Raw genomic sequence first — 25,161 nt, forward strand, 5'->3', positions numbered from 1 at the left:
GGCTTGTTTAACAGGCCTCTATTTTTATGGGTGTGTGCGTTGGGCAGCCAACATGCGTGTCTTTTCCCCCTGCCTGTTTTTGCCCTCGGTACAAGAGGCAATTGGACTTCTCGAATGACAGAGACTAGGTGCTGTGAGACTGACTGTACCACGGCAGCTGCGGGTCCCCTCCCCCGTCGCATTCTGTCCAGTGGATCCAAAATGAAACTAAAACCACAGATTTCTTGATTAGATGCGTTTCTGTAAGGGAAACAGGATTTTAGTTGCGTCATGTAAAAACAAGGGGAGGCATAAACACTGCAAACCCAAATTGGCAATCGGTCCTAGAGCCGCACGTGGGTGAGTGTTTGCTCAAGTGTTTACATAAAGTCTTGTGTCCAAGATAATCCTTTAGTAAAGAACTAAAGGTCTAAAAACGAATATTTACGAGTTATTGACTCAACCATTACCCAGTAAGTGTTTATCAGGGATTGTGATGCTTATCAGTAATTTTTACGTTTATCAGTAATCTGCCTTCCATCAGACACCAACTCTACTGCTACGCCACTCCTCGTGCCTTTAACGTGTCTAACTTGTTTATTTAATTTCAGAAAATAATATCGCATTTCATTAGACTGTGAAATGCAAACACGTATGCTGTCTGAACTACAGCTGTCTGATGGCAGAGGAATCCAGGAGATACGTTTTGCTCCTCGTCTGTTTGGCTGGGAGTGGGGAGAACCGTAAGACGATTCACTTGATGAGCGTTTGAGGACTTGACAGCGTAAGAGAAGCTGGAACTGTGTTTTCGAGAGTAATTCTTACAGATATTGAGTCAAAACACTTGAAACCTAAAGCCAGGGAATATCTGTAGTTAAATGAGACGAGGTCAGAGGACAGGCAGCTGCACATGTGATCACCGCCTGTCGGTGTCGTCATGTTTTCAATCCAGAAAGTTTTCATTATTTTATTTTATTTATTTTTTACATGTGCATTAGTCAGTCACATTTCCTCTAAAATCACTGTGGTGACTACAACGTAGTTATGCGATTTAAGCTGCTGGTTTTACTTGCAGCAGGAGATTCTGAACGTAACTTCATCTGATCAGTTTTCATCTAACAGTACAACTCTGTTTGCATCTTTAATAAATCTCCGTTTATTGATTCTGTTGTCAAATTTCAAACTCATTTAAAGTGATTTATTTATTTTTTTGTCAAGGTTAAACAATTATGATATCTATTTAATTATCATTATGAACGGGAACTAGTTTAATGATGATGCAGCGTCAAGTTTTTTTTAATGACTGGTTGGGTGAAAAATCTGATTCCTGTGTGATTTTAATTCCGCTTCTTATTTAGTGGAAACACCGTGATTGTGAAATAGTGGTTTGTTAGTTTGCGTGTGTGTGTGTGTGTGTGTTTTTTTACATTAGTGGAATATTGTCAAAGTGGATGTTTCTCAAAAGCTGATGTAAATACAAGACGGACTTGTTCAGGGAGGAATGACCGTAACACCAAAGAGGTCGCAGGAGTTTCCGGTTGGCATGTATTCTCTATGTCTGGACTGAGAAGAAGGGTTAAAAAAAACAAACAAACACAGATGCTTCCAAACAAAACTTCTAGTCCTGGCTAAGATCCTCGCAGCTTTCACAGAAACATGGATATTGGTTTCACTTGTTGCGTATCACCTAAGGAACACGTAACCCACAGCGAACAGTCAGGTTGGACCCCAAACCCTCAGAAACGTTAAGATTTTTATTCGTCAAAAGTTTCCTGCTAACAAGTTTGTTTTTCAGTTCCGTTTTACAGGATTTATGCCACAATAAATTCAATGTTTTTACATTCTGATCGTGGGGGTCGGCGAGTGTCGACTTTCTGTTCCCACTCTAAATAAGCCAGGCGCTCTGCCCAGTGTCCCTGCAGAATCCAACGTCGGTTATGATCAAATAAATTACTTTAATTGCGTTGCTTTGTGTTCTCCTTCAAAAGTCCGTGATTTATTAGTTTTAGGCAGACAAAACAGAGCAGTGGTATTTCGGCGCGGTTTTTCAGGGGGAGTGTCTCCAGCGAGGGTCCTGCGTGAGCGAAATACTTTCCGACTTTTATCAGTTTCATGCTTTTTGTTATGTCTGCCCGGCCCGGCAGGCCCAGAGTTGGTCTTCGGGAAGGAATGCGGGGTCATCGAGCGAAGCCGGCGGAGTTATTTTGAGATCTGGTTCTGAAGCGGCACCGAGCATCCCTCCTCGCTGTGAATGGGAAGGGAGCAGCCCGGCTGCCGTCGCAGCAGTTCTCTGCATCGCCGCAGGGCAGCAGGTCCATTCAGATTTCCTCCTACTTGAAATGAAACACACAAGAAAAAGGATATTTTAAGTTCTTGTTCCTCTGCTTCGTTCAACCCAAAAGAAAATATCTGTGCAGTTTAAGGTCATTTTTACCAGCTTAGGGTAAATTCAATTATATTAAGCTTTTTTTCTAAAGAAAGAAAGAAAAAAGGCTTCTGTGTTTTCTGCCTGATGGGAATTACAAAATCCAGAAGACACTAAAGTGTCCAATCGGTCGATGTTGACACAACAGCTAAATGCGACCCAAATGTGCTTTTTATTGCCTGTGTTTAACCTATATCCAGCTTTCTCACCACAGTCTGAACGCGCCAATTTCGAATGTTTCACCCAAGGAAACGTTCGATCTGTGCCTCCTCCGTATGCGTATCCCATTATTAGCAAAGCATCCAAAGTCTGAACGCATTTTATCCTGCTTTCATGTCATTGATGTGAGACATGCGCCATAATTCGGCACCAGAGGAAACCACGCATGGCAAATCAGGATGTAAACAATGGCTGAAAATTAACATGTTGAAGTTATGAAAAGAGGCTGACGCAGACTGCACATTCAGACTAAAGCCATTGCTATTAGTTATGGTTTTTTTTATTTGCTTCCTTCATTTTATTATGATCTTGTGAAGATATTGTTGGTTCCTATTGGTGCAAAGTTGACTTTTAAGGGACTTTAAATGGAAGTTTAAATGCAACATTGCATAAAAATGTCATTATTTGCCCAATAATGCAAAGTTAACATTTTTAATGTACTTTTAATGCAGCTTTGTATTAAAACTGTCGTTATTTACTGAATGACACTTCATGACAACAGACAAAATCATTCATGAAGACTCCTACATGTTTGTGACAGTGTCATCATTATGCACACCCCTTCAAATAAAGTGTTTCTTAAATAAAGTTTCTTCAGCAGTCACCTGACTGGTTGTATCGGTGAGGACAGTAAACTTTTCTCTTACTTCCTGCTACATTATTCATCATCTGAGTAAATACAATTTCTCCTCTCGCCTCGCTTCTTGTGTAATCTATATTCCTCTTTCACATTCCAACCACTAATAACAGTTTTGAAACTCGATCTGTAATTTTGGACCGGTCTTCAGCACTTGTCTTTCTTGTTTTGATTCGGTACTTTTCAACATGTCGCGCTATGTAAGGGCGTATCCTGTCTACAGTTTCTGACAGCACCTTTTACTCGGTAGGTGTCCACCCACGATTTACAAGCATTTATTGATGATGGATTTGCCGTCTGGATTGATGAGAACGGGCTGCACCGTGACGCCGTTGTTGGAGCCGTTGCGTTGCAGCAGGAAGTGATCTAGGGCAGTGGTCCGCACAAGACATAATTAAATATTATCTGAGTCTGGAGGATCTTTTATTTTGAAAATCCTTTAACCGAATTCTCTCGGTTACGCCTTTAGCAAACAATGAGCCACAAGCAGCAAAACCAGTAAGAAATGGATCAGATGTCTTTGGAAAGTTTCTTTGCGAAGAGGAAAAGGCCCAGAGAAGAATCAGGAGAATGGATTTACCCCGGTAAGGGATTCCCACATTCAAAGCTCTGCATGATATGGTGACCGGCTCGTTAATGAGGCAATGAAGCTTCAAACTGCTTCGCCACTTAGAGACAAAACACCCTGTGCATAAGCAACACTTCAGGTGTCATTGCCTCCCATCACTCCCAGATGGACCGTCTGGTTGCAGAGAAACAAGCTCCCAGTAGTCGGTATCGTGAGTTAAAATGTTCACTAAAGTAAAATGTTTGTTTTTGTTACGCATCTGTATCTTAGTTTGAAGGGAGGTGTAAACATTACCATAGCGACCAGAGTCAGAGAGCGTTAGGTCTAGACAAGAGGAGTGGAGCTTGTGAATCTTAGGTCTGGTTCACACGGCACGATTTAAGGATTGTCGGCTGATTTTCCAAACCTCTGTGACCATGGAGCCGATAAAAGTAAACAACAGGTTTGAGAACAAAAGTAAACAACAGGTTTGATCAGTTCGTGTGTCCAGCCACACAGTTTACAACCTATTTATGTCACGTTAATGATGAAAAGTTACCGGGTTAATGAACTGTGGTACCAGTTTCGCTCCAGTAATGAGCTTTCTCATGGACTCTCAGTTGCCATGTTTGGGATTCCCCTCCGTTCTGACGTCACCGCGCTTTCTGATTGGCTACCTGTCACATTGAACAGGCTGCGTTCTCGCTCCCAGTCAGGGGAAAACCCCACAGGCTGTGATAAAAGGGTCAGGACAATCCAACATGTTGAATATGCCCTTAGAACTCGGGAAGTTCTAAGATTGAGGTAAGGGGAAGATCGGGGCAAAACAATTCCCCCTGCCTGTCTGTGTCAATTTATTTAAAGTCGAAAAAGCCACTGACCGGAAAAAAAAAATAAAAATGTAAAGCCCTGTTTAGCATAAGCAGCATCAATAGTTTAATGTAAATACTAGTAGATATCCATTTATGTTTAATATCACCACAGGCTTCAACCAGAAGGCCCTCAAACCCTCAAAAGAGGTGATAACCCAAAGGAACCAGAGGGGATCAACACTGGAGGCTGAGATTACTGACTGGCTGGCAGGTGTACTCGTTAGCTGATGCCGTACAGGTGTGAGAACCCGAAAAATGAGCCAATTGCTGGAATAAACTCGCGTCGCAATCTGAAAACTACAAGGAAACAGAAGCTGGAAAAAGTAAGCAACACCCTGATTTTAAACACTAAACAGTAAACAATCAATGCACAAAAAACAGATGTGTGTTATGGCTTTCCATTGGTAACGGCGACTAATCCGGGTTAAATGGGAATTGGGCTTCGACTGAGGTCAAGCTGGCTCACAGCCCTTGAGATCAGCTGGCACACTTGAGGCCACAGCACCAGGCACGGGCCGGCGTCTGGGCTGGACGGACAGCTGGAGGGAGGGGAGGGGAGGGGAGGGGAGGTTCTCTGTCTGGGAAACACACAAACACACACATCATCTTTTATTGCCTCCGCTGTACCAAGGCGAGTCGTTGTTGAAGCTTCACATCTTCATTAGTAGAGGAAATTATTCCATATCCCGGTCAAAACATGTAACAGTAGAGTGCTTTATTGTAACACCAGGACAATATGGAAATAAAAGAGTTTTGTTGGTATGCATGAGTGGTTTTGGTGAACAGAAATAACTCATCATTCTGACACTGGGTTGTTTGCTTTATTTTTCACTACGCTTTCTGCAACATCTGAAATAAAAGTATTTTATTAGGTTGTTTTTTTTTGTCTTAAATATGTTAATCACAGGGCTTAAATGTCATTGTGACATGACTATTTAACCTCACGTATACTACATAGTTTATTAGGGTTTATTTCTCATGGGAATTTTCTACCAGGCAAAAGTTTGAGTCATGTGTTGCTGCTAAAAGATGCTTGCTAGTTAGCTTGCTGGCTTTTTGCAGCTATCATGGGGTAAGCGCAGATTTATTGCCAGTTGGCTGGACGACCGTCGGTTTGTCTTCGCCACTGGCTAAACGCGTTCTGTGCAACAGCGCTTGGCACTCCGGGGGACGACACTGTAGAGAGCCATGTTCACTGTGAGGAGCACAAAGCGGCTTCCAAGAGCCACAAACAGATCCTAGAAATGTCCGTTTTTGTTCTCCTGGCGTGGAGAACAAAATATCAGCACTGATCTAAAAGCGGGATTTATGGCACGACACAAACGCAGAAGTCGGACGCTTTTTTTTGGATTTTAGAAACGGCGGTCAAGCACCAGTCTGACCTGTGGAAAAACTTTATTTCAACAAAGCTGTTACTAAATACAGCTGAGAACACGGATACACAGGCGAATAGAGAACAACAGATGCAGCCATGATGACAAATAGGAAGAGATTAAAAGGGACAGTAATCAATTTCTTCAATTGAAAAAAAATGTGACATCTGTAATTAATATCACAAGGTGTACCATTTGTTAAATTTCTTAAGCACTCTTAAAAAATCAGCAGAAACCCTGTACTGTGTCCTGGTAGAGTTCAGACATGGGCTGTTCAGAAACTGGGGGAAAAAATTAATAATAAGTCAGACTTTTTTTTTAGTTTTCAACTCTGGTCAAGCTGAAAGTCATCAAAAGTTTGGCACATTTCTAATTATTTGTCTTCTTTCGACTGCTGTGTTGTTGTAAAAAATGTATCAACTTCCACTTCCTTTGGTAATACCTATTCACTCCTTGTTTGAGTAGAATAGGTGAGAAAACTTAGAGATGCACAATTTGAATCACTTTTCATTATTAGTTTGACCACCAGTGTGGATTTTACTTGCCTCAGCATTTAATTCCAATCAACACCACAATCTCATACCTTTAACAAAAACCCCGTCCTATCCCAACTCCAGACCTTCAAAATGAAGGGCCTTGTCTGTGTCAGACAAAAAGTTTTTCTGCACGTACGCCACAATGCCAACAGTATCCATTTCAACGGTCACCCTCAACCTCGAGCAAAGTGCTGGCACGCCCCTTGTCATTTATAATATCAGGCTGACTGGCCTATTGATGCTGAGAACAAAGCCTCAGTGTGGCCGGCGTACTGTGGTGGCCGTAGAAACATGGCGCGTCCCTGGTGACTGACGATGCCACGCTGGCTGCAACCACAGCCTGGCACAAGAGGGGCGGTGGCTGGGTGTGTGGGTGTGTGGGTGTGTGGGTGTGTGGCTGTTGGAGTTTGAGGGGTTGGGTGGGCATTTGGTGGTTGTGGCAGCTGGCGGTAAGAAAGCAAAGTTGGGGGGCAGGGAATTCCACTTTTATAAAGAATCCCCTGTGTGAAGCCAATGCAACGCCACACCCTGGATGCATGCAGTAGCATGAACCCTTGTATGTCCACCTTTACACACACTAACACTAGGGTCTCAAACTCCAGTCCTCGAGGTTCAGTGTCCTCCAACTTTTAGTTGTGCCTCTGCTGCATCACACCTGATTAGAATAATTAGGTCATTAAGGCTCTGGAGAACTGACCTACACAAGGAGGAGGTCATTAAGCCGTTTCATTCCAGTGTTTTGTACCTGTGGCACATCCAAAAACTGCAGGACAACAACCCTCAAGGACTGGAGTTTGACAACTGTGCACTAAGAGGTGCCCTCTGGTCATTTTACTTTTGTTTCCATGCATGCCGGTGTTTGATCTGCAGCTGTGCGAGTCACTGATGTTGGCTAGCTGCTGCCATGCTAGCCAACATCACGTTTCCTGAGCTGTTTATTGGTTTCAAGTAGCTAGGGTTTGTAAGCAGAGCGTCTCAGCTGAGTCATGTCATGGTTGTCCGTGTTCCCACATTAGAGCCTCCAAAGAAATATTAGTGTTTGCGTCACTGGCTGCACTGAAATAGCTTCCCTGAAAATGAGCTCAGGCTTTAGGCAACTCAAATCGTCTGGACGCGCACAAGCTCCCAGATGTTTGTTTGGATGTTTATGTTAAATTTTGGAGCGTGCCGAAACCCAGAGACGTTCTCAAGTGTCACGCAGCGACGGACTGTTTACGAGAGCATAAATGGACGCGTTAAACGCGGCTGCGACGAGGCCCGTCGCACCGGGGACCAGTTACAGGAGCAGGACTCGCCCAGCTGTCTTTGAGGACAAATGCTACTTCAGGCAACTGCTTATTCTTCTCACTCGTTCACCCCACCCACTCCTCACGCACACACACACACACACGCCATAACACACACACAACCCCTCTTACCTCCGGTGTGTTTACTTGGCTTTACATACTAAAACCCATCTTAAGTGCTCCAAGCACTTCGCTAACGGGACCAGAGGAGCTACATGTGGTGACAGCTTCCTAGAAAAAGGTTGGAGGAGGTTAAAGTGTTTATGGATTGATGGCATTTTGGTTTACGCCTTTCATCTGTAATGGATGGTAATGGGTAGAGGAGTTTGTTTTTGTATTTTTCTTCCCATTTGTTTGAGCCTTGGCCTCATTCCAGCCTTTTTTAGCAATACTTCACTAAGTCCACAAGATAGCAAACACTTTGAGTTTCATAATTCTCAGCTCTTTAAAGTTGCAGATTTTTTTTTTCTTTTTTTGGGGGGTGGGGAAGTGGTTTGCCTTAAATGTTTTTTAAGGCCCAGATCAGTCTTTAACAGCTCTTTGTTGCATAACCCATCTGATTTTTATGCTTTCAGTGGATAAATCTAATATTGGAAATAGAACTATTTTTTTCTTCTCTTTTTCCGTTTTGTGTTGCGGTAACAATTATATCGCACATATAAACACGCGCTTGTTTATATGTTTGTGAAGCAATAAGTAAAAAGGTGGAAGCTGCAGCTGGTTGCAAACTTTTATGTGTAACACTGAAAAGTATTAAAACTGCCCAAAAATACTTGAATATTGTAAATGTTTTGCTGGTTACATGCGAGTGTTTCTCCCCACATATTTCCAAAAGTGGATGTTGGACATGTTCAGCATTTGTGAGCGTCACATAGTTACTTGATTGTGCTATAAAATGTCACAAAGTGCCTGGAAAACATAAAATATTGCCCATTTAAATCTTAGTATCATAATCTCAATTAAAATACATAAAATAACATTATTAGAACTGTAATGTTTATGCTATTTTGGCAGAAGTTGGGAAAATTGCTGCTTCTGTGATTAAAAAACAAATTAGCTGATGTTGTACACTGTTTTAAAGTCAAGCGTCAAAGCCGTTCTCCAACATGCTCATCGTGCTTTAATTTACGGCTGACTTAAACTTCCAAGCGAGATATACGTACATCTCTGTGTCCGTTCAACGGTGTTCGACGTACTCCGAGCGCGCGCACGGGCCTTTGGCGTCGCACAGGCACGTCAAGACAGAGTTACTAAAACCCCATGAAAACCTTACAGGGGTTTTCATGAAAGGAGGCGTGTGCAGTGAACAACCTCTCTCTCCTCTGCTTGCAAAACCGCCCTGAGGCCTCCACCTTCCTGCCTCCACCCCTCTCCTCTCTCCGTCCATCTTTTCCTCCTGCTCTCGCAAGCACAAAGAGTGCTTTGTACGTTGTGATGCTGAAGTGAAGGGAAGCCGGTCTCGCTGGCAGCACGCTGGCCCGCCGCGAATCTGAGCCTGGCCGGCTCTGTTCTCCAGCTGGCACAGAGGCGGCCAGTGGTCCAGTTTTGTTGCGCGCGTCCGGGTCGGTCACTTTGAGGACAGCCGACATGTTGGTTTGGGATTCATTCGTGAACTCTATCAATTTAACTTTGCATCTTTAAGGTGTTTTTTTTTTTTTTTTCTTGCAAATTGCCTCTCTGTTGGCATTAGCCAAATTACAGGAGTACATCAAGTAAACATTTTTACATCTTCTGATTTAAACTGGTGTTTTTTAGGTGTGTTCTGTTTCTTTCGTATTATTTTTTCAAATGCAAACCAGAGTCTCGAGTCTTTAGGAGCCTGAATTCAAACACATAAAAAGCACACAAGCATGCAAACGAATTTGGCTGTGCTAAACAATGCTTTAGACCGAAACCGTTGAGTCTGAAGGCAGACTCTCATAAAGTACAACCAGCTTTCTTTTCAAACACTTTCAAGAAAACTCAAAACCCAACACACCCCGCCAAGGGTTTTACATGAAAGTCTGTGCTGTTGGACACGAAGGAAACCCAGCTTGCAATGAGACGCTGTCACGTTTCATAATCGCAGTTTAGGACTGGAACCGAACACAGAAGTGAAAAAAAAACAAAACAAAAACAAAAACAGAGAGTCAACTGACTCGCAAATCAGCAAAAATAAACTTAAGTTTTAATGTTTGGATGTTTGCACCGCTTTTCATTTTTGACCCAAGTTCATTTATTTTTCAAATGAGATTTGTGAAGTTTCCTGCTGTTCTGGTTGAAAAGCTCCATGTTGGATGTTGAAGATTAAAACAGTGAAGCCTGCATGAGTCAAACAGATTCCTGTGATCGAATATGCTACTCAATAATCCTTTCATGAAATACTCAGCTCTCTTTTTAAAAAAAAAAATTATAATCTAAGCCGCTGCATCAGAACTGTCCCAATTCTGCTTTGAATTTGGATGATTTATCGTTTATATTAAGTGTAGTGAAAAAGTGTTTTGTTTTTTCTTTAGATTTTTTTCTTTTTCAGTTTTTTAGTGCCATCACATTTAAATGTTTCATTACATAACCTGGGTGAAGATAACCACATCCTCCCCCTTGGTCAATTACAAACCAACCATGTTTAAACACATTTACAAATCTCTCACCACACATCGGCTTGATTATTGCCAGACCTGCAGCAACGCATTAAGCCCTGATGGAACGAAAATCAAAGGAAGAGAAAGAAGATAACTGACACCAAACTGTTTGGAAAAGAGTTTGGGACTCCAGTAAACCGGTTTTCGATGAAGCTGAACTCTGCAGACTTCTTTAAAGGGTTAAGAGCACCGCTATTCAAAAAAACCCAGAAAGGTACATTGCACATTTCCCACTCCAAAGGAAACATCTTGGTGATCCCAAAGACAGTCAGGAGATTTTTTTTTGTGGAGTCCTAAGCAGCATTTCACGATTTCATTCCTTCACAGTGCAACAGAACAAAATCGCTTCAGAAAATAGCAGTTCTACACACTGTCACATTCTTTTTGAGGAGCTCAGTTATTTTATTTTATTTTTTTTTTACTTTATGATCACCTGACGAAACCTTGACAATCCAAAAACAGTCTATAGTTGTTCCCAAGTGTAATAAATCTCTCAGCTAATGAGAAAGTATGTCAATAGGAGCCTCTTCAAGCACTCGAAATGCTGAGGTGAGTGAATCTTTATCAATTTCCCCCAATATAGAAGCATAAATACAGTCATTGTTGGGTCACAGTTGGAACATTTAATTAGCATCGGCCTCAGTTAGAGTGAGCGGTATGATGTGTTGAATTTTAAAGCTTTGACAGCCATTTGTGCAAAATATCTGTAGCAGTCTAGAATTCACAACTTGCATCCTCCAGTGTCACATAGACAATCATAGCTTCCTGAAATGCTAAAAGGCAAGCCAGATATACGCATGTGAACGGGGAATTACCTATTTTCACAAAGTCAGCAAGCGTTTTATAGAGTGTAGTGATTGGATGAACCAGATAAGCAAACGGTTCCTCTTTTCTCTGCTGTCAGTTCTACTTTAAAATAGTTTTTAAACTTTTTATTGACAGCATGTGAGGATTCAGTCGGTGAATTTTCAAAATTATTTTTCTGTGCATGTGACCAAAAAAAACACTAAAAATAATACTACACAGCTGATTTGTTTCAGACTTCTAGAAAACGTCTCTCTAGCTTCTGCTTTTCCTGCCCGTTTGTTTCTTGTAAAAACCAAAACCTAGGCGAGGCAACATCTCTCGGTAAAAGCACAATCTGTTCTGACAGGTGACTTCTGTGGAATGTACAGAAAACTTTTAGTGGACAAAAATGATAGGCACACACTCCTAAGTGCTGGAGAAGTTATTAAAAAATTTTTCACGTCGTTCCAGGAAGTGATAACATCTGAGATACGAATAGAAGTGCTGGCTGAACACCATTTTTGTAATGGTTGGGCCTGAGAGCGGTGACCCGCGGTGCAGGACGAACAAAAGACTCGTCTTGAATTCCAGTGCTGACCATGAAAAGTAAATCTGGAGCGCTGTGCCGTGCAAATACGCACACGTTTTATGAGGCTTTTGTTTCATTGCCTGATGTTAATAAATATTATATCCTCTGCAGTCATAAGCAGCATTTTTTCACCATTTTATCATCTTTATACTCGTTCTCTTTTTCTGTAGGTTTGTTGCAGTAATGATAGTGATGACCTATGTGTAATGCTAGCCTGCTGTTGGCCCATCAGAAAGGCCAGTGTGTACACCCGATACTGTTTCTGCTTGCCAAAGCCTATGTGCCCGTGTGTGTGTGTGTGTGTGTGTGTGTGTGTGCGCGTGTGTGTGTGTGTGTGGATGCATGCGGGTGTGTGTGTGTGTCTTTGAGTCACAAAGGGCAGCTAGGTAGTCCAAGTCCAGCATCATATGACCTGAAACTATTCCCTACTTAGAGCAAAATGTGATACGGTACTAATAAAACCATTTAGTTCAATGTGTTAAGAAGTGACTAATGTAGAAGTAAAATCTAGAAAAAGTTCTTAAAATTTAAGGGTAGGGATTACACTACATGCGTTTCCATTGACCATCTACTGGCGCAGTTTTACATTTTGAAAATAAATTTGCAGGTTTGGATTTTTGGCCAAATTGAAAGTGGTTTTATTTCTCAAAGCTGCAACGGAAGCATTTTTTCCGCATCACACGAATCCCACGATCAGCAAGAGGATGTTGCCACTGGCGCAAACTACGAAAAAGACTTTCTGCGAAAAGAAAGTGGTAGGCTGACCATGGCGCGCCGTGCTTTTTTTTTAACGACTTATGGGGTGAACAAATGTCTTCACGTGTGGCTTCGGTTCACACCTTCACTCTCTATGCTCTCCACAGAGCAAACCAAGCAATCAACCAACTTGCATTCACTGGCCGCTTTCATTGGCACGTCACTTCCGTTTCTTCTTGTTCTCAATTTCCTCAACAGTGTATTCAGCTGAAACTGTTCTGTCATTCATAACCATCATTTAGGTTCTCAGAGAAAACATCCAGCGAGTGCCAAAGGTGTGGACGAAAATGTCCTGTTGATGTCAGAGGAGAGATAAGAGACGAGAGTGTGCAGACTGATTAGAGATGATGGAGCAAATAACTGCTCATTACAGCCCAGAGTGGAGGAAGATACCATCTCACAAGCCTTCAAGCGGCATCACGGCTTGGCACTCTGGTTAGCTAAGAACAGGAAGCCGAGGTTGAAATCCACACGTTACTCACCAAAATTAGACGACATTTTGCTGAGGGAAAATGTTCCCTTGAGGAACGAGTCTGGATTCGGGCACCAGCATTCACAATGTTAAGATGATAGGGTCAGAATTTTTTAGGCAACTGATTTCTAGGGTGTGACGATGTGTTCGCCGGACTCCGATGGCGTCCGCAGTCGTCAAATCTCAATCCACCGGAGCCTCCTGGCCGTGTGGGGAGATTCTCACGGTTGTACAGAAGACAAATCTGCAGCAACTGCAGCTTTATTTCCATTACAAGTGTGTGCAAAACTTTGTCGATTATCCACTGATGTCAAAAAATCCTAATTTTCCAATTGCGGTGTTTCCACTAAATAAGAAATCCAATTAAAGTCACACGTGAATCAGTTTGTTCATGCAGTAAGCCATTAGAAAACATGCTGCGCCGTCATCCTCCTATCATTCCCCTTGTCTTCTTTGTTCATTTCAATTTATTTTATTTGTTTTATTTCTATTCAGTTTATTTGTTTTATTTTGTTATTTATGGTTTATTTTATTTCAGTTGTATATTTAGACATAGCTGAAAAACCACCCTGTTGAAAAACATAATTTTAAAAAAATAAAAAATTGGGATGTTTCCATTTAGCGAATTTATTTTCGGGATTCCAATTTGAGCTTTTTTATTGTCAATGGAAACACAGCTTGTGTGATTTTGTAATGTCAGATGATATCACAGAACTAGCCTGGCCATCGCCTTTCTACGCCGTTCTCATTGCCCTTCATGGCTCCATCTGGGCTTTTTCCCCATTCACTTGGATTCCTCCTTTTTTCTAACAGGCCAGTCAGCAAACAGAAGAAGTTGTGAACAATGACTTCGATTTTCTGCTCTGTTTTAGACCTGCAGTCTGCCTGTAGTTTCAGCGATAGCAGCGGAGGAAGTGAACAAAACTGTTCAGTGTGTGTTCTGGTAAGCTTCATAGCCTCAAACTGGCCATGTTAGTGATTGGGTAAAATTTCAAACTTCATCAGAGTCCACGCCTCCAGAAAGCAAGGAGCCAGTTCTTACCAGGCTACCATTAAACATACTGAAGGCAAAATGATGTCCAACCTGCACTAGCAAAGTGTAGCTAAGAAACAATATGTGTTACAAGTACAAAGAAATAAGATACTGGCTTCATGCATCCTAGCATAGAACTAAAGCTTTGGAATTTACTCCCAAATTATTTCCATAAAACAAAAAATCGACATTATGTTTCAGTGAGATATATGGAGGAAGACGGTAAATATACTAACAGGAGAACAAAAATACATGACTTGGTTTTAGAAGAAAGTTATTTCCATAAGAAATCAACAATATGTCACTTAATTTGTTGGACTAAAAGAAAAAGGATAACATTATTAGAACAAAACTGCGTTGCTGTGAAGGTGTCCGGTGATTAAAGGGTTAAAGCCACGGGCCTTGTAAGGTTACTGTGGTGGGAAAACACATTACAGATTTATTACAGCATCAGACAGCGCTGATCGGTACAATGGCTTCTGTCTTGTCTTATCTCTGTTTCTGTCCCCGGCTCCGGCTCTATTGTCTCGTGCCACCAGGAGGCTTTCAGTGACGGGAACCTTGTTTTTGTTGGAAAAAAAATAAAAAATAAAAAAAAGCTGTGACCCGGACAGGCACCGTTTGTGGCACACGGCTAAAGCTGGCGCGCTTCTGCTTTTGGCTCTTCTGCTGTCCTTGTGTTTTTATCAACGCTTGTCATCCCGTTTGTTTTTCTTTCTTCTTTTCCACCACGTTGTTCCTAGAATCCCTTCATGACTGCTGCCAGAAAGAGAGAAAAGAGAGAGAACAAGAAAAGGAGGAGACAAATATCACATTATGAGTTGCAGTTTCTATTATTGCCTGTGTGGTACGTGAAGGAGAAAAAATAACCAAAACTTTCGCTGTGCACCGTGTCCAAGCCTCGTTTGTGCTTCTGGAACGAGCCGCACCGCTTTGCAACACCTAATTACAGCTGTCAGTGCTACCACACGCTCCCTCATTCTGCGCCATCCAGGATCTCATATCCCTCTTGCGTGTCTTGTCTCCATTTGTCAAGAATCGTGCGATGGTAGAGTTTGGCACGGCTGGAAGAATGCAGCGCCTGCAGATTGTGACCCTTTCTCCGAAGCTGTCAGAGCTTCCAACAGATGGCAGTGTGAGTCGCTGCATGTGGGGAGGTCAGCTTGGGAAATACAGAAACGCTTCAGCAAAGATTTTTAACTTCACTAACAAGGAGGAGGTGGGGAGAAGAAAAAAAAATCTTCCTTTTTTTTTCAAGCTTCATAAGTTTTACAGACCTGTAAATATTTTTTTCCTCCTTTACAGATTTTTTTTTTTTTAAATCTACTTCCACGTAAAAGAAAAATGAGTAAATAAAACAAATCTGTTGTTGAGATCTGATTTTAGAGCTGACGTGACCTTTTGTTATCAAGGTGAATTATCTCTGAGTTCAGTTTGATTTGCCACATCCGGGTCTGATTCTAGCAAATCAAGGCAGAACCTCACTGACAACATGAAGGAGGCCGGAAGCTCTTTAAAGCCAACGCATCAAGCTCTGGTGCAAAAGAAATGAAACGCCAAAACCATAACGAGAGTCAGTCGCCACAGACAGAGTAAACCAGGAACGATGGTGGACTTTCCCAGGACTTGTTTTGGCTTTGGCCTGCCAGGCGTCTAATCCAGGAAGTCAAGAAGCGACCCAGAACAACATGGAAAGTGTTGCAGGGTCCACTAGACTCAGGTCAGGTGAGGGTTGTTTATATTTAAAAAAAATAATAATAATAAAGCTATTCATCGGATGTTTCAATGCCTGTACCTGAAAAAGAATACAATGTGTCTTGCAATTTTGCAAAATAGCCTAAAGATACCCAAAGTTTAGGAATATATCCTGTGGACTCGGAGGTCAAAGTGGGAACTTTTTGGAAGGTGTGTGTCCCTAACACACCACTTCAACAAAAGTATAAGGGCCACACTAAGAACATTTTAAAAAAAAAATGGAATTACGAGAATAAACTCGTGCGAGAAAAAAGTCAAAGTATTACGAGAGTAGAACTGTACGAGAATAAAGTCAGGATGTTACAACTTTTTTTTCTGGTATTATTTTGACATAATTTTTGCTTTTTTGCAATACTACAACTTAATTGTCATATTATTTAAATTTTATTCTGGTCATTTTATTACTTTTTTATTTATTCTTTAGTCTCAGCACGGCTCTATTCTGACCTGCAGTCCAGTACGGTGGTGGCAGTGTGATGGCCTTGGGCTACTTTGTTACTACTTCAAGATCCGGACGACTCAACGTAATTAATGGAACCAAGAAAACAATTAAAATAAAATAAATTAACCTATGTTAACCCTAACAATATCAAACCCTGCCAACTCATGGACCAAAGTTGGCAACTTTTTTTCCCCCTACAAAATATATTCTATGTGTATGGTATGGCGGCCTGAAGGGTTTAAATGTCAATAAAGCAAAAGTAATCTGTGTGGACACACTTAGAGGTGTTGTACTCAAAATTATAGCAGTGTGTGTGTGTTGGGGGGAGAAGAAAAACATACACACATTCACAGTATTTAATTTCCCCCAGTGTTTTGCAAGAGATTCCCATTTATTCTGGCCGTAACGCCATGTCTCAGAAAAAGGCTGGATGTATCGCACCTTATCGGGAGTCGGGTTTATGTCAACATGCTCAGTGTAATCCGGCAGCCTGGTCCAGCTTTGGGGGAAGCAATTTCAGCCGTTTACAGTGCGGAGCGTATATGGCATGCAGGGTTTTCAGTCGCAGACTGTCTGAGAGCTTGGAGTCCCCGACGGGGGGCGGAGGGGGGACACGGCTCTTTGTTTCTCAGCCTTTGTTTGTTGTTTGCTTCGGGACAATAAGGCGAGGCCAAGCCAGCGGCGTCTTGTGAGCGTGTGTTACATGCGGCCCTGTTTATCTGCATGTTGGCCTCTGTGCTCGTACAGCGGCTGATGGCAGACGGAGCGTCCTCAGGGGAGAGCAGGAAGGGAGTTCAGGAAGGGAGTTCCTGTGTGAACAGGAGCTCTCTGCTGTCCCCACCGCTCCTCTCCGTGTCTCCACGAGTCCTCATGGAGACCGGAAAGCCCACGGATTCCTGATTAAAGATCAAACCACTAAGGATGATTGGCGTTTTCTAGAAGCATCCGACTCTTATTTTGGTAACCTGCGCCGTGGCAGTTCACGTTTCACGGCTTTCTGACTGAAAAATTCAAATGTTCACCTCAAACGATTCGAGGTTTTGATTTTGGGGGACGAAGCAAAATTATGCATATGATTAAATGTTTTCAGTCTGATGTGTAAATGTTTGGCTGAACCAGTTTTCACTGGTAGAAAGTTTTTCACTGCGAAACTATCAAATCTTACCAAGTATTTATTTATATTTTGTCTCGTTTGTTTTGCAGATATCTCGATACGCCTGAAATAAAACCAAAAACAGCTTTTCAGATCGGTACAGGAGCTTGTTTTTAAATAAATTATTTCTTAATATTGATAATGAAAGTCATAGAAATACATTAAGAAGGGAATTAAGACATTGCCTAATGAAAAACTGGGTTGCACTGGATTTTATTTTGGGGTATCGTTTCAATAGAGGCTTAAGACAAATGCACATTTTTCACTGTATATTGTACTGAAGCTCATTTCCATGAAGGAAAGGGTAAAAGCCAGCAAGAAGTCATAATTTCGACTTTCAAAGTCATAATGTTTTATATGTAAAATTATAATTTCAGCTTTCCAAGTCATAATTACGAGACTCCAAGTCGTCATTTTGAGTTTCAAAGTCATAATTTCGACTTTCGAACTCATTGGGAGGAAATGTGGAAAACTATTTACTATTTTTCCTTCCATTTCACATTTATGCCCTACTTTCTGCTGCTCCGTCCCATAGACTCCCACTGAAGTATACTGGAAATTTCAGTTTGTGGTGTGGGGGGGGGGAATGTGAAAACATCAATTCAAAAGAAACGTTATTTTTCCACAGCTTATTTTAAATTAGAAATACTTCACGTACGGAAACCAAAATGGTTTTATTTAAGCGTTTGAACAACCGAGCACCCATATCGATTTAATGTCTATGATCAATTGTTTTCACTCCGCCACTGATTGAAACTAAAGACTTTCAACTCGTTGCAGTTAAAGGAACATCGCCGAAGGTTTAAGCTGCAGGCGTCTGTGGAGCTGAGCTGTCGGTCGGGGAAAACCCCTGCAGCTGAGCGGTGTTGTTTTTGACCGTCCCATGTGCTGCCTGTGGTCAGAGGACAGCTGGAGCGTCACCTGTCACCGGGTCGCACGTTGGCGCAGCATGTCACCCTGGTCACTCACACGCATCGGAGAAAAATTCATTGAGAAATCATTGGGCAAAGCTTGGCGTCGCTTCCAAATGTTTGCCGCCCAGCCTTTGATTTCAGTTCATTGGTTTACGGAGGACATCGATTCCACATGAAGGAAGATGTCTGGTTGTTTGTGATGCCCTGTTTGTGCTCCTGATGATTCCTTTAAAGTAACTGGAACTAAACTGAATGCCACAATCAACTAGAGCAGGAACCAGCCATTATTTTACTAACCGATTAATCGATGGTTAACTGATTAATCAGATAAGAAATTGACGCATTACACAATTTTTTTCAATTTAACCACTTAAGACTTTCTTATACAGTAATCAAAATACATTAGAAAAGGAACTGAATTATGTATTTGCCTCTTTTAAATAACGCAACAAAAGTTATATTGCCCGTAATGCCACTAAAATCATTCCATTCGAAGAGTTTTGGCTAAAACATTTTTACAGACAACGATGTTTGTATCTTAAATGCATAAAGTCATTATATGTATTCTACAGTTTTGGCTCAACTTCTTTTATGATTTATTTATTTTTTTTCTCACAAAAATGGCTTGTTTCTGAGTCTGTATTCTCCAGTTGGGGATTAATCAATTACTAAATTAGTTGACCATTATTTTAATAGTCGGTTCGTCACGATTAAAACGATTAATCGTTTCGGCTCTCCTTGTGTGGTGGAAGACACAGTGCCGCTTTCTAGCATCAACGTTGCATGCAGCTGATGCAGTAGAGCTCCAGCTTTGTTTGATCATGATGACAATATTTTCCTCATGATCTTTTACATCTGACAACTAAACTGAATAAAATAACAAAATAAACAAATAACAAAATAAATAAATAAGTTAGAAGGACGACAAAAATCTTTGACTCCTTTGTTACTGAAGAAAAGAAAGGCTGAAATATTGCAGGGATATCAAATACATTCATATCCTATTTTATTGGTGGGAATAGGTGGGATTAGTTACTTACAACTAACTTTATTCTGTTCTAGGATAAATATTTTCTCTTGGTGTAACGAGAGGATTTTCATGTTCAAAGATCTTTATTTATTATTTCCTGTTTTTGTTGAAAGAGTAGTATGTTAGAGAGTTGTCCTAACAACCTGCTGGATAGAATCACATAAAATAATTTCTGTTTGCTTAATACCAGGAAACCTAGCAAGAACATACATATATATGTTTATATAATAGATAATATAGATTTAATAAAACGACTAGGATCAAACCATTTGGGTTCCTTTCTACGAGCTTCTCTTAATAGAAATAATTTTGGTCATTTTAACTTACCTAAAACCTAAAACACGAGAAGTTTGGTCTGATTTAACTTCAAACAGTGAGGGCAAAAAATGTGCGTATTGTTTTATTCAGTGTATGTAGATATCTGATTTCGACTGTATGAGCCAGTCTAATATGTCCGTCTCAGCTAGAACATGTTTTGGTTATGTATGAAAAAGGAGATTTGAAAATGGATAGATAGTTGTCTTCCTTGTCCTGCTGTCTACCAAACAATCTGAATCCGGTGGACTTGGTTCAACTGAGGACCAAAATTGCAACATTTGTTACATTTTCTGCTGCTGCGGTTCGCTTTCACACTGCACTGTGTCAAACAAACCAAACCATTGGAAAACTTGTTCACCTCCTCAGCTGTGGTGGCGCTGCACCAAGAACCCCTGGAGGAAACGACACAGAAATCCTTTCGGACTACGGAGGGCCGGTGTGAACGCAGCCCAAGTTTCCCAAACTCATCCATCGTTCTTTAGTCGGTGCCTTGCTAACGGTCTGAGCAGCGTGGAAATATTTTCTCCAAACATGAATCCGGAAAAGTCTGAAATCTTCGAGTTAAAGTATGTAGAAACTCTGATCTAGGCCTCACGAGGGAGATGTTTACTTTGCAGCGAGAGAACTGCGTTCTCTGAATGAGGAATTATGAGTAAATATCTGAATAGAAACCAGCTAAAAAAAAAAAAGTCCACTCTTTTACTCTTCTCTCATTTTCCGCCAGTGCTGTAAAGTGAAAGGAAATCTAATTATATGCCACCCAGGGTGAAAATCACGTCCACGACCTTTCACCCTCACTGTTCCTTCAGGGTTTTGTCACCGGCCAAAGCCTCAGATGTAAATCTCGCCGCTTGATCAGTAAATCGTGTGATCGCAACACCGTTGTGTAATGCAGTGTGTTTCTGTTTTGTTTTGTTTCCTCCCTGCTCCATTTCAGGCTCCAGGGAGAAGACTGATAACTCGGTAGAGCTGTGCCCAAGATGTTTACGATTTCTTATTTATCTGTTATCGTCATCTGGGCTCTGGCGCGTGCTTTGTCTGCTTTGCACAACTATTTAGGTCACAGTTCATTCTCAGACGGGGGTGGAAGAAAGAAAGCTGTACGAGCTGAAAATTCAAACCTCTGGCTAAAGGAGTTAGGAAAGAGGGCGCCCTTCGCTCACGTTGTGACGACTGTGATGGCGATTAGCAGAGACGTTTTCCTCCTGTTTTGTGCCACACAGAGAAGTCAAGTCAAGTTTATCACTGTTTGTACTGTAGAACATTTCAGCAGGAAGGCAGCTTTACGCCATCAAAACATCAAATATGTTGATCAATGTTCTGTTTTACAAATACGGCAGCGTATTAGGGCCACACTTAGAAAGAATTAACAATAAACAAATGAAATTACGAGAATGCAGATATAGCATTATGAGAATAAAGTCGTAATATTTTGAGAATAAGTCAGTATTGCGTGAATAAAGTAATAAAATACAGGAATAAAGTCATTATATTTTTATTACTAATGCGAGAATTAAATGGTAATATTCTGACTTTTTATTCCCATACGACTATGCTCATAATAGTATGAATTTATTTTCATATAGCATCTTTATTCTTGTAATACTATGACTTTCAACTTGTATTTTTATTACTTTATTCACATAATATTATGCCTTTATTCTTGTAGTTCATTCTTGCAGTATTTTGACTTTACTCTAGTAATTTTCTACATTTTTTTATTGTCTCTGTTATTTTCCTTACACTCTGTTGTACACCACAAATCAAAAGCAACTCTAAACCAGTGGGCTTTAAACCTTTATTTAAAGCCACTCAGCGTTTCAGCAGTTTTGCAGTTTTCTGGACGTTTGTTCCAGGTTGCAGCCTAGAAGCTGAATGCTGCTTTTCTGTGTTTGGTTCTGGTTCTGGGTTGACGCGACAACGACAACAGGCAATTAATGCATTTTGGTGCTGATCCATATCAAAGATGCCTTTGATATCGTAAAGCCAAAAAGTTCTCAGTTACAATCTCACTTAAACTCTGACCCCTTCGCTTACGTTTCGCCACCATCCCCAGTGTTTGTGATTTATACCGTCCTCCTCTTTACGGCTCGTACCTCAACGGGGAGAGTAGCTGCTAAACGTCCCCCTCTGCCATAAAAACGTCCGAGCCATCAGGCGCCCACACGGTAAAAGATGAGGAGAAGGAACAAACGTAAAGCCTATGAAATCGACGTTGACTGTCTGAGTGAGCGCTGCCAGGAAGCGCTCGGTCTGGGCGGAGCCGCTACCAGCGTTTAGTAAAAAGACAGGAGTCTGAATCTGTCGGCGCGTTAGATGTTGAGCTCCTTTGATGTTGAGGCTTTGACTCACAAAGAGCCGTTCTTATCACTTTCCACAGGTTTTGGAAGCCATTTCAGTCGTCACAGGTTATTGGTGGGAACCTGTAAGTAGTTGATTGGAGGATAAGAGCAATTCTTCAGCTCCGAAGCTCTTCGTAGTTAGAAACGTGCGTGGACTAGACGTTTTGGACATCTTCATTGATTAGCTTAAGGTGCGTGTGCACACCTATTTCTGATCATGTCTGATCTTAGACACAAACTTAAAGGTGTTTGGTTTAGCTGTTAGCGTACATTTAGAGATTAATGCTCTGTGGTTCAGAGTCGGTTGGACAAATTCAAATTGTCCGTCACGTTCAAAGCTGGCCCTCCCTCTTAGTTTTGAGCAAGTTCGGAAAGGCACTTTTTATGGGGAATATCTGCACAATGTTTGCTTTTCATTTAGAAAGGAAGTGAGACTTTCCAGAGAACCAATAAGAGAACCGAACAAGCAATTTTTATCCTTTTCCAAAACAGAGGGGGAAAGATTTGCATAAACTCTTCATCAGACCATTTCACACTGTTTTCGTATTTACATACTAACTGTAGACTTAGTATGTAAAGTTTCTATGAATATAAATCTATAAAACCATGCAGTGTAGCACTTTTCCTCCACTTCAAGGTAACTCTTGAAGCCTGTGTCACTGAATCCCAATGAATGCGTTTGTGACGTTGAATTTGACGAAATGCAAAAAAAACTGGGTGAAAAAAATAAGCAGGAACATTTTTCCATACTTTGCACAGAATGCAAATTACAGATCACAGAAGGCTCTGTACAGGCGGACGAAATCCAGACCGCAAAGCGCTTTGAACGGCCTGAGGCCTTATCGTTCTGGATTATTTAATTTGCGGTTCACAGCAGAACGAAGGGCGAAACGAAGTCATTTCTGCTTCCTACCTCTGAGTTGCAGTAATCACCATAATCTAAAGCTATAGTAAAGCGGGAATTAAAGTGCAGGTGCCGGAAAGTTCCGATCCGACTTTGTATTCGGCAGTCTGTCTGCGTCAGAGTCTGTTTGACTCAGGTGTCACTGCATTGTTCTCTTCTATAGAGTAAATTTCTCTACTAAATATCTCATGTTTAGAGATTAGTTAGTGTTTTGAACTCTTCGTTCAGTGAAACCCCTAAAACAGATTTCTGCGTCTGAAGGTTAGAGCGGGTTCTTTTTTTTTTTTTTCTTCGACTTTCCACTAATTTGTCTTTAAGGAAGCAGGAAATAGTCTGGTGATTAGGGGACAGGAAACGACTGTTATATTGTTGGAAACCAACAATTTTGAAACCATTTTGAAATGGCACTCGTAGAAGAACAAGCAGATTTAGTCGTTGTGGTTTTGAAATGCAACGATCGCTCACTCTTTTATAGCCGATACCAACTTTTAGGTTTCGCTTGCGGTCCGACATGCCAACTCAGATATTGACAGATTCAGATTTTAATTTTATTCTTAAAACAATTAAAAACAAAACACGTCCTCCAGGATCTTTCATGGAGGTTATAGTTTTAAAATTCAACATAAAATTATGCAATCTTCCATATTTATTCACCAAAACAGCTGATCGAGAGAAAATCGATTGATTTGAATCTCTGACGTTTTAATTGGTGCACTGTTGTTTTGGGGGTTTTTTTATTGCATACAATTTTGCATCAACTGGACTTTTTATGGGGAAACTCTAAAAAAAACAAAAGATAAAAAACACACATTGTCACTTATCTAAAAAATATTTTAAAATGGCCTAAGATTTATTCTGCCAAACGATGACTTAAGCAAAAATTGACTCAGGTCTTCATATTTTGAAGGTGACAATGTAAAAGAAACTGTAGGTGTCACCTGATTTAAAATTCATAAACTGTGAACTCTGAGGCCTGAATGATTTTTTTTTTTTTTTTTGCCCGTCCCCAGCCTGTCTGGTGTTTACTAGCGCTGGTTAGACGCTGCCTTTTATCTGCAGTCATCCCCGTGGTTAGACTCTCTGAGACGTGTGTGTGCCGGGTGACACACCTGTGTTTACAGTTTATCCAGCATGTAAACAGCGGCTGGCGTGTGTGTGTGTGTGTGTGTGTGTGTGTGTCTGTCTGTCAGCCCACTCATACATCGTATACCTTAGCAGCTCTTTGTAATGAGTGGCTTCACCAGGTAAGACGCCAGCTGCGAGACGTGTCATTACGTCTCTCGCTACCCTGTCATTGCGACGGCAGCCACTTTGCAGCGGCACAAAGTCGCCGGCTCACTTTGGTTTAAGCGTGTTGTTCTCGCGTTGAGCTATCCGGTTAAAATGTCTTCCTTTTTATCTCTCTCAGATTCACCAGATGGACCGGAAAATGGACTCCGTCCTGCGGATTCTGACGGAGCAGTTCCCACCCAAGCCGGATCTGACGTCCAAGCCGTCCATCCGCCGGGTGACCATCCAGAAGCGCATGGGCGCCAGCATCGACGAGGCGCCCTGATTGAGCGAAGACGACCTCGCCCAGGCGGAGGGCGATTAAAACACTAGGACTTCATTTCAACAGCCTAGCCCCCCTCCTCCTATGAGTTTGCCTCACGAAGCATAAGGGGTCTCAGTCTTCCACAACGTCCTCTTATTTATTTATTTTTTTCTTTTCCATCGGCTTTAGACCCAAAAGAAAATGCTGCTGTTTTATGCTAACCAGGGCAAAATAGCCTCTGCCGGCTGAGACGTCAGCCCAACCGACCTCATTCTCCGGACTAATGACGGCTCCTGCGACGTCACTGCAGCACCCCATCGCTCAGGCAGCAACACGTTCTATGAATTTATTTCACCACGTTAGCCTCCTAAGCGTACGACTCCATGATGTTAATTTATGTGTGGCCTGTCACTGAGCAGCGTTCCTCCCTTCCAAATATTATTCCAGAGCTAACTAACCCCTTAACGAAGTCGTAATGCAATCAAAGCGCTCCGGTTTCTCGGTGGCACTCGAAGGGAAAAAGCTGTAAATCCACAACCAAGCCGAGGCATTCCTCAAATCCGTCTGATTATCTTGGCTCAACCGGCACCAACACAACAGCGCCGCTCCCCGCAGACACACATCCATCCAGCCTAACT

The 25,161-nt window shown here is 41.6% G+C and overlaps 1 protein-coding gene across 1 annotated transcript in view; it reads left to right on the top strand.

Moving 5' to 3' along the window:
• kcnq1.2 (potassium voltage-gated channel, KQT-like subfamily, member 1.2) overlaps positions 1-24,598 on the top strand; it is a 201,288-nt gene extending 176,690 nt beyond the window's left edge. The window contains exon 19 of the mRNA XM_044124890.1: positions 24,398-24,598. Coding sequence (XP_043980825.1) covers positions 24,398-24,544 — 147 coding nt within the window. The 3' untranslated portion in view covers positions 24,545-24,598. The remainder of the gene's footprint in view (positions 1-24,397) is intronic.
• Positions 24,599-25,161: the final 563 nt, after the last annotated feature.

Source organism: Gambusia affinis, linkage group LG08 (genome assembly GCF_019740435.1).
Source record: "Gambusia affinis linkage group LG08, SWU_Gaff_1.0, whole genome shotgun sequence".
NCBI lineage: Eukaryota > Metazoa > Chordata > Actinopteri > Cyprinodontiformes > Poeciliidae > Gambusia > Gambusia affinis.